Source organism: Rhizophagus irregularis, chromosome 4 (genome assembly GCF_026210795.1).
Source record: "Rhizophagus irregularis chromosome 4, complete sequence".
Taxonomy (NCBI): Eukaryota; Fungi; Glomeromycota; class Glomeromycetes; order Glomerales; family Glomeraceae; genus Rhizophagus; species Rhizophagus irregularis.
The window spans coordinates 639,825-650,770 of NC_089432.1; the positions used below are offsets into that span (position 1 = coordinate 639,825).

A 10,946-nucleotide genomic window follows, 5' to 3' on the forward strand; every position below is an offset into this window, starting at 1 on the left:
TTTAAACTTTTTATTATTTTTATTTTTTTTAACATAAATTTTTTTACTTTTTCTGACATTATAAAATTGAAAAATTAAAAAAGGGAATTTTATTTATAAAAGTGTGTTTTTTTCAAAGATATTTTTACACTGAGCGACAGAGCGTGATCAACTTAATCTCCTGATTAAAATATTGATATCCGATATGTATCACAAGAAGGGAGGTTTATATTTGTACTACTTGGCAAAAAAAATTTAAAAAGATGAAGCATCAGCGTGAATTTTTTCTTTTTAAATAACTTCTAAAATTTGGAACTCTTTTATTATTATTATTTTTTAATTACTTAATGTTTAGGGATTTTTTTTTTAGGAATCAGCTTTATGTTGAGTGGATCTTAAATTGAGGGAATTTGGTTATTTAAATCCCAAAATCCCGTTCATCATATCAATATAACAAATTGGAATCCATGTTGAAAAGATTGTGAAGTAGGTGGTGGTGATGCTGTAGTAGCAGAAGTATGTATCATTTTAATGTTTTTTATTCTATGATCTATTAGATATAATTACACACTTTTCATAATGATAATGTATTTATATGCAATTAATGATATAAATTATATTTAATAGATATAACTACTGCCTCTTATTTTCTTTACTTGACGTAATATTCATGGTGATGATGTTAGAACATGACTTGGGCTTAAACACAATAAAACAATCATTATTTTTTATGCTATAGTAAGTGCCCAGTTTCTTTTTCATTTCTTTTATTATTATTTATTTTTCACTATTTTTTTTATTAAATTTTTTTCTATTTATTTCTTTCCTTTATTTTTCTTCTTTTATGATCGGAAAGCCTTGGAACAGTTTTAACTTGATGTTGCAGAACCATAGTAAGTGTTAGATTCTTTTTTTTTTCTTTTTTTTTATTAATTTTTATTTTTATTAAATTTTTTTTCTTTATTTTCCTTCTTTTAGGATCAGTTTGAGTTCGGATTGATGTTGCAGTACCATACCCTGTAAAAAATATGATCTGTGTTTTATCTTTCCATGTTTTTCCATGAATGTATCATTTTCATGGAATTTATAGCCTTAAATCATGGAAATTTTCATCTCGCTAATACAGATATCCGTGAATGTATCATTTTCACAGAATTTTTTATAGAAGACACAGAGAAAGAATGGAAATATTCGGATAAAAATTTTTTATAGGGATAGTACCATAGTAGGCATCAGATTCTTTTTTTATTTATTTTTTTTGATTTTCACTAATTTTTTTTTATTAAATTTTTTCAATTTTTTTCTTTCCTTCATTTTCCAGGAAGTCTTGGATAGGTTTCAGCGCGTGGTTGCAGTGCCACAGTAAGTTCCAAATATTTTTTGAAAAGTTTTTCTTTTTTTTTTATTAATTTGCCAATAATTTTTTTTCTTTTCATCTCCTGAGATCGGGAACTCATAGGTCAGATGGAATGATACAATGGTAAGTGTCAATTCTCATTTCTTTTTCGTTTCAAAATAAATTTTTATTATTATTATTTATTAATATCTTTTTTTCTTTAATTTTTTTTACCTTAGATTCAGAAGTTTCAGCGTAATGCAACAGTAAGAATTAATTTCTTTTTTTCACTCTTTTTTCCTGTTTCATTCATTCTTTCTTTTTGTTTATATTTACTAATATTTTTCCTTTATTATTTTTCTAATTTAGATTCGGGAGAGGAGGGCTTGGATCAGATTGTGCGCCTACTGCTGCGGTACTATAGTAAGTGCTGGGGTTTTTTTTTTCATTGTGAATTTTTCCTTTATTTGATTATTTTAATTAATACTTTTTATTAACTTTTTTTCTTTAGTTTTCTTCTTTTAGGTTCAAGAAGAGCTAGATTGGATTCTGCATGATGTTGTGGCATTATGTAAGTGCTATATATCTCTTTTTTTCATTTTTTATTCCTTTTTTATACTCCTTTCTTTTTAAGTCTTTAGATTCAGATTGGATGAGACGTACTTATTGGATGTGATACTACTGTACACTGTAAGCACTAAATCTTTTTTCATTTTGAAACTTTTTCCCTTATTTTTTTATTCATTTTTTTAATTTTTTTTTTAATTTTTTTTTCTGTCTTTTAGGTGGGAAGTTTTAGATCAGGTTTAGCGCAATGCTGCAGTGCAAATGGACCGATAGCTCCCTCATCAGCTTTAAAAAATTTATTATCAACATTTCTTAAAAATTTACAAAGATGATTAGCAAAAATTATTTTTGCTCAAAAACTCCCACGTTCTGGTAAGATTTATCCAGAAAAGAAGAAATTACACACGAATGCTAACTTCAAAGAATATTGTCTAGTGGATACCTCAAGACCCTTTTCCTTCTTATGATACCTATCACCAAATCTGACCCGTATTATTCAAGCACGTCAGAAAATACCCTAACAAATGATCTTCAAAAATTGACACATGATTCATTAGTGCAAAAATCATCTGACCACCTGTTTTGTTAAATATTTAATTTTACTTTAGTTTTATGCAGAGTTGCAGACCTTCGTTCATCTTTAATCTCAATACAATATATAAGCAGGATAGACTTATAATATTTAGTGAAATAGATCTCCAGATCTGAAATAACAATGTTAAAATTTCTTTTGTAGAATAGTTTTTTTGTGTTAATTTTGTGGTTTTCATGTGGAATCTCACAAATTTATTACATCTGCCTAGAAATTGTTTTACAATAAAGTATACCTTTATCTACAATTTATATTATTGTGTTGTGTTTAAAAATAAATAAATAAGATGTCTTAAAAAAATGAAAAAAATGATCATCCCTATGATGACCAATCTTTTTTATTTTTTTTTTTTTGAGTCTAGCTACATATGAAAACTTAAATCAGAATTTTGTAGTGGCAAATAGCAATAGCGAACAATTAATAATAACAATTTATAATACTAATATTGTAAATAACAAGCAATTATTGATAATGATAAATTCCATAATAAATTTTTATTTGAATAATTAAACGAACAGATAATTCGAAAAAAATAATTATTTTTTCTAAAAATTTAAAAAATAATAATGATCAAGTTAATTTATTTTATTTAGATGATTTAATGTAATAAATTATACAACATCAGATCCAAACTCTACTCCAAACCAGTTTTTGAACTTGATCTGACTCGTAGAACTAAAACCGAACTGGTAAAGTCGTTCCCATCCCTATTACATGTGACAATTGTGACATACGTTGATAATTTAATTTTACTACCATTGTGATTTGTAAATTATAAAATTATAATAATTTTACTAATATAGAAATGCGCAGCTACTGATTTTATTTATTTTATTTATTAGGTTAACTTCGCTCTGAGCTAATACAAAAAAATATTTAAGTACATTCTGCCTATTGTACGTGGTTTATACCTGAATGTTACCTCTTATTCATCTACCCTATCCTTCAAACCAATAATGGCTTGTCTTGTGGTCTTGTGTGAATCAGTTCATCCCTTCCATTGTATTTTAATAAAATTCCAATCCATAGCAAATCTTTTTTTAAAAAAAAAATCTGTACATATTCCGGACATTTTCTGTATAGAAAAACGGCGATTAAAAAATTCTATACAAATTCCGGACATTTTCCGTATTAGAAAATTAATAATTTTTTTTTTAAAAAAAAATTCTGTACATATTCCGGACAATTAATAATTTTATGTACATATTCTGGGCATTTAAAAACTTGTGAACAGATGATGTGATTATTTTTTAGGACGAAAAATGGTCATTTTCTGGACACATTCAAATATACCAGGACATTTTCCGGACATTTTTGCAGATGCTTTCCGGACAATCCTTTTTTATAGGGCAGCCTACCGCTGGCCGCTTGGTCATGTGTTCGTTCATAACTCCGCATGACTTTTCATAACTCTGGCAAAACCTGACAGGAAAATGTCCCGTCGGGAAAGGAAATCGTGCCGTATCTGATCACTTTCTTTCAAACTTAGGATTTACAATAAAATCAGTGAATATTAAATTAAAAATAATAGAATTTTGACAAGAGTTCTTTTTGTTTCGTACAATGGTAAATCACTTCTGATCAGTAAGTAGATCGATCCATAATAAACCCATTTCGGATATTAAGAAATTTCAAAATAGGTTAGTATCACTCTTCACATAAAAAAATGTTGAATATAGGTTTTTTTTATTCTAGTTTTAGCATTACTTACTCATATCCATTCTATTTTTGTTTTTTTTTAAAAAATTTTTCGTAATATTCGTAAATCATATAAATAATGGATGCCTAATATGATATTCTTTTCCTTATACTCCCAAAAATTTCTTAAATTCTAGATTAAAAATGCGATAGTTATATTTGATATCTAATCTATAAATCATTAATTAAAATAATTAATGAGGCACTTTTTCATCATAAAAAAAAAGGTAAAAGGAATTGGAATTGAATAAGAAAATTATGCATGGAATTATGTGGAGTCGAATAATTTTCTAAAACTAAGTATTCGTTTCTTATTTATAATATTTCCCCTATGCCTTCGAGATCTTAATTGAGTATCTCATTGTTGGAACCAATAAAATTACGTTACCCAAAATTATAACCAACTTAAAATAACACATATAAATTAAAATACATAAAACACATTTACACAAGAATAGTTCACGGGCGTTACCCTTTATGAAGCCCAATTGTTGATATGATAGTTTAACGTCATTCCGGACTGCAGTAAATAAAAATACTTTAAAATTTTATACACTTAAGCTAAACATAATACTGCGCCTTATATTTTCACAACCGGCCCGATTTAACCCATAATTTCAGCTAAATACATAATTCTGGGTCATAATTTAAACAAATTCTCATGTCGATCATATATGATCACGTGACTATGGTTCGTTAATTGTCCGCAAACTGTACAAAAAGAACAATTAAAGAAGCGTTTAGGGCAAGTTAATAAAGAGATTATGTATCAAACTAAATCCGGCTCAAACCTAATCATTGTTGGAAACCGAATTTACAACCGGTTTGTGCAACCGGTTCAAACTCCAGTTCCTTCGCCGGAATGGCTTTGGCGAAATGATCTTCGGTAAAATGTCTATTTGGGAAAATGGCATTTCGGTAAAACATCCCTTCGGCAAAATTTGCTTCGGCAAAATGAGCTTCTGTGAATTGAACTTCAGCAAAAAGTTCGGATACTCCTAGCCAGTGACCCAAATGACCTCAAATGACTCAAATGACTGGTCACGTGTCATTTGGGTCATTTCAACATTAAATGACAAATGACCTAGTCATTTAAAAATTACATCATAATTGGCCAGAACTATTCATACAATTTCACTATTTCATGGATAAAATTTTCACATGATATTAGAAGTTCATAATTCTGGCCGGCATCATTAACTTGGCCTGAATTATAAAGCATTAATTTTAAATGACTCAAATGACAAATGACCTAAATGACTAGGTCATTCGAAGGTCATTCGGAGGTCATCTCAAAATGGGCAAATGACCTAATCATTTGCCATCACTGCTCCTAACAGCCTAACCTTAATTCGTTTCATATTTATGATTATGTGTACAAACCGTCTAAAAAAGCTTCATTTTGTCCAATTTATGAAATAAAAATTAAGAAAATGGTGCTTTTTTAGGCATTTATTATATGAGCACAAATATACATTTCATTTTTACTGTTATAATATAATCATGTCTATTAATATTGACCCTTAAAAGTGTTTCCAAATTTAAAAAACATTAATAAAATATGTTTCGGTTAATGACCAGAAATCTTACCAAAAACGGTTTAAAAAAGTGATAATGAAATATGCATAATTGTGTGAATGTTCTAATTTGAAATTAAAATGCAGTAAGGAATTATTAAGGTAATATTCATGTCGGTAAAATGATGTCAGATTATTTGAATATTATTATTTAACTAATATATTACTATAATAAATATATTTTTTTAAAATGAACCCTTGATTGGGATGTGCGAATTTTTTTGTCAATTATATAGATTGATTTAAACGAACAAAACGAATCAAGTCAAGTAATAGCTCTTGGCAGAAAATCATTGAAAATCTAGGTTTTGAAATTATATATAACCACTGTCACCAAAATTTTGTTTTACAGAATCGAGCAGATATTGAAACTTTAAACTCCCAAATTGACAACTACCCAAACTACTACTCCCTCAGGTCTATCGAACAACATTAACTAATATGAAACTTCAAAGCTTTTACCTTCTTACTGTCCTTTTCATGTGTTTTTATATAATGGACGTTAAAGGTAAAGTCCTTACATTCAATATGTTCTCCATTTTCTTTTCTAATGATTCAACTTTTTGGTTTAATGTATAGCATTTATGGTCGCCACGGATTTGGAAATGACTCTCTGCAGATGTAGAATTTGGATAGAGGATTCAAATGGTCATCGCATAGCCGGTGACAAAAAATACCATGATTGTACTAATTATTTTTACACTGGCCACGAATTTATTTATTTTCCAAACCAAACGTACACGGTTTATGCTAAAGTTGCAGGTAGTTTTAAGAAAAAGAAAGCACGAGGACCTTTTAATGAAAATACCTGTTTTAGTATACATGGCACTGTTAATAAGTGGGGATTTGATCAAAAATCTTGTTAATCGTTTATTTGGATATTATCTCAGTATGTTGAAGATGTGAACCAATTAAAATCTGTTTCTCTAGTTGCATAATTAATTATTTTCTAGAAATATGACATCATTAATAATTAATACAAAAATTTCAAAACTATAATCAAATTACTCATTATAATAACATTCATAATTTTTATTATTATTTGCGAAAAACATAACTATATTTACCAATTTGGTAATACTTTTTATAATAAAATTATTATTTAACTATTAAGCATTTTTCTGAACTATTCTGTTATAATATATTTGAACTGGGATCCTCCCGAAATCCCGACAACCATAATCCCGATGTGATAAAATCTTGACACTCTTATTCCCGACTAAGACAATATCCCGAATGATTAAAATACTGAAAGAATTATATCCCGAATAGTCCAAAATCTGGAATTCAAAATTCCCGAAAGTTCAAATTACTGATGAGTCAAAATCCCGACACAATAAAGAAAAGAATTTTTTTCATGTGACCATTTATGTAATAATATCGTAGTGATTGCACAATTGTTAATAATTTGCATAATTTGCCAAGGAGTTATTATGTCAATTACTACTGCGTGATCTCACTATATATTATACTGTAACATGTAAGTCATAAATCAAAATTGCAATTTTTTATCATTTAAATTGGAAATAGTGTCGCAAATTATATAGCCAGTAGGAAATGATCTTCCTAGTAAACAAAAATCAAAGAGATACTCAAAATTATAATATTGTGTCAGGATTTTGACTCATCAGTAACTTGAACTTTCAGGAAATTTAAATTCTGGATTTTAGACCATTCGGGATATGATACTTTCGGGATTTTGATCGTTCAGTATATTGTCTCTGTCAGGAATACGTGCCTTGGGATTTTATCATATCAGGATTGTGCTTGTTGGGATTTCGTGGTAAACCCATTTGAACTAAGTCAACCAACCCGTTACTGGTTTTACTCATTTCAATTATGTTATTGAATAATACATTTACGATTCCATGATCCACGCACATTCTTATAAATTTCTACCCTATAAGAAATATTTATACGGAAAGGATGCATTTTGTATACATTTTATGTACATTTCTATAGATTCCGTATACAAATTCCGTATATTTAATAAGCAATTCATTTTTGAACATTTTTTAAAAAAACTAATGTATACGGAAAAAATTAATCATATGGAATGTATACGGAATTTTTAAACTTAATATTTTTAGAAAATAATTTTACAAAAATCTCGTATCATAACACGAGATCACGTGATTGTTTATTGTTTTGTTATGATACGTTTTTTTTTTTGTTTTTATATAAACCCTTACTTTGATGAGTTTGATCTTCCAATCTTCCTTTCTGTCTTTCCCTTCCTTCTCTTTTCTCTTGTCTTATTTTTGTTATTTTTTCTAAATTTTTCTTCTTTTTTGTCACCCTCCTTTTAAAAAAAAATTTTTTTTTTCGTACCTCACTTTAAAATTTTTTTTTTCATCACTCTCCTTTAGAGGATGGCCAGAAATGACGTAATTTAAATTTTAGGATTTTTGACTCCCTCCCTATGTCATCATTCATTTTAGGAAATGTAAAATTAAAACACAATTCTGGCTAAAATTATATTAACTACAAGTGTCTAAAAATGGAAGTTATGTAACATATTCATGGTCTTACCCCCTCCCCTTGCACATCTGAAATGTGTATCAGGTTGACGGCGCAGTGTGGCGCAGCGATTTTTTCCAAAAAAATTAATTGCTAATTCGGTTAAGATCAGCAGTGTCCTACTATGTAAAATTGGGGAAATTGGTGCAAATAATAAAAATAATTATCATATGATCTAATAATCCAATTTTGATGAACTTTTTTTTGTTCTGTAAGTCTGGATTACCTTTATAAAATAAAAATAATTTCATTGAAATTGGACCATTAGGTTGTGAGATAATCACAAAAACATATTTTACTGACAACGATCAGATTCCATTAATAACAAAGCAGACAATTATCTCCTGATTCAGTGATCCAATTTCGATAAACTTTTTTTTGTTATTTAGATCTCAATAATCTCTACATAATAAAAAAATTTGTCAAAATTGGACCTCTAGATCGTGAGATAATTGTGAAAACATATTTTGCCAGACGATTTTTAGATTCATGATATGGCAAAATATATCTTTGTGATTATCTTCCGATCTAGCAGTCCAATATTGACAAACTTTTTTTTATTGTGAAGAAGAGGTTAAGACCTAAAAGACAAAAAAAAATTATTGAAATTGGATCACTGAATTAGGAATCAATTCTTTTTTTATGATTTACTAAAATTTAGTCATAATAATAATATGAAATACTTTTTCACGATTTTCTTATAATTTAGTATTTCAATTTCAATAAATTTTTTATTTTATTGAGGAAATCAAGATCTATAAAACAAAAAAAAGTTCATTGAAATTGGATCATTGGATCAAGAGATAATTATTTTCTTTTTTTGCCCCGATTTTACATAGTAAGACACTGCCGATCTTAACCGAATTAGCAATTAAATTGAAATTTTTTATATTTAAAATAAAACCTTTAAATTACTATACTAGATGTATTTTTGTCCGCTCTGCAAATTTACTTAGAGAATATACGGGTGGTTTAGAAGGCCATTTTCGAGTTATTTAACAAAAACTGTTTTTTCAACAAATCCAATTTTGGAAATGATCAGCAAAGACGATAAAATCAATACCAATTTTTAGTTTCCCGAGTAACTGGCATTTTACTAATACAAATAACTATAGAATAGATGGATTATTAGCTTTTTTTAATAATGATGATAAATTTCTATAATGGATAATGAAATTTTTTCATATTAATTTTTCATATTAATTTTTTTCTCCCCATAATAATAGATCAATTTAATAGACTTTAGTATATAAAAGAGAATTATTTGGCCTTTTCCCTAATAAAATTTTTTTATATTGATTTTTTTCTCCCGATAATAATAATTCACCCTATAAAAAAAATTGGATACGTTTTTTATAAAGTTTTTATACGATTTTTTTCTTTAGAAATAACGTATCATAATAGGATACAGAAAAATGCACAATTCCGTATCACTAAATATATGGTTTGGATACGGAATTTGCATGGAATTCATATGGAATTTACATGATTTGATCACTGATTTTATCACGAAATTTATACGATTTGGTAACTGAATTTACTATTTGTATTACAGTTTACTATAATTATATTTACATAAATCTAATTTTACTTTATTAGATTAAATAAAAAATAAAAAATAAACAAAATACAAATACATTATGAAAATTCCCTCCTCAATAAAACCACCTATTGCAACCAAAATTATCTATAAGTTCAGGTTCATTTGAAGTCAAACAACCTAAAAAAAACAAAAAAAGAAACATAAGAACGTCTAACTTAATTGGAAACAAAATCCCCCATATAGTATCTGCAATCGTCCAAGTCACCAAAGGTCAGCATTCCTACAAAAAAAGAAAGAGAACTCCAGCAGAATGTCTGACCTACATAAATGAAAAGAATTATGAAGCATCTGATGAAAAAGAAACTAAAACAACAAAATAAATCCAAAACTGACCTACAAAATAAGAAGACTCTGAAGCAACAAAACTGAAACAACCTACAAAAAGAAAAGAATCTGAACCCAACTTACAAAAAAAAAAAAAAAGAAATTCGAACTGACCTAAAAAAGGAAAAAAATCTTGAACAATCCTACAAAAAGGAAAGGAAAAGACTCCCAAACTGATCTACAAAAAAGAAACTGAATCTTCTCACAAAAAAAATCTACTGGCCTATGAAATAAAAAAAGGGATAAATATAAATAAAAAAGAAAGGGGAATAAAGAATAAATCAAAAAAAGAAAATATTTTTTTAAAAAGAGAGTAACGAAGTTAGGAAAGTCAAAAAAAATTTTTTTTTTAAAGAGACGACGTCAAAGTTAGAAAAATAAAAAATTTTTTATAAAGAGGAAATAGAAATAGAAAGAAGAATTTTTTTTTTTAAAAAAAAAAAAGAAGAGTGGGAATAAAAGAATAAAATCAAAAAAAATTTTTTTTTTAAAGGAGAGTGATGAAAAAAAATTTTTAAAGTGAGGTACGAAAAAAAAATTTTTTTTTTAAAAGGAGGGTGACGAAAAAAGAAGAAAAATTTAGAAAAAATAACAAAAATAAGACGAGAAAAAGAGACAGAAAGGAAGATCGGAAGATCAAACTCATCAAAGTAAGTTTATTTAAAAAACAAAAAACGTATCATAACAGGTGAAAAAACTCTTTCCCCTGAATTTCGATTTTCATAATAATCTGCAGTAAATATAGTAATC

At 27.5% G+C, this 10,946-nt stretch overlaps 1 protein-coding gene across 1 annotated transcript; it reads left to right on the forward strand.

Annotated features, from left to right (window-relative positions):
• Positions 1-1,456: 1,456 nt before the first annotated feature.
• On the forward strand, positions 1,457-2,214 carry OCT59_023516 (uncharacterized protein; the record flags this gene model as incomplete). Its single annotated transcript, XM_066134747.1, has 6 exons — positions 1,457-1,459; positions 1,555-1,581; positions 1,685-1,738; positions 1,841-1,886; positions 1,950-2,005; positions 2,101-2,214. The coding sequence occupies 6 exons, from the start codon at positions 1,457-1,459 to the stop codon at positions 2,212-2,214; spliced, it is 300 nt and encodes a 99-aa protein (XP_065990840.1).
• Positions 2,215-10,946: the final 8,732 nt, after the last annotated feature.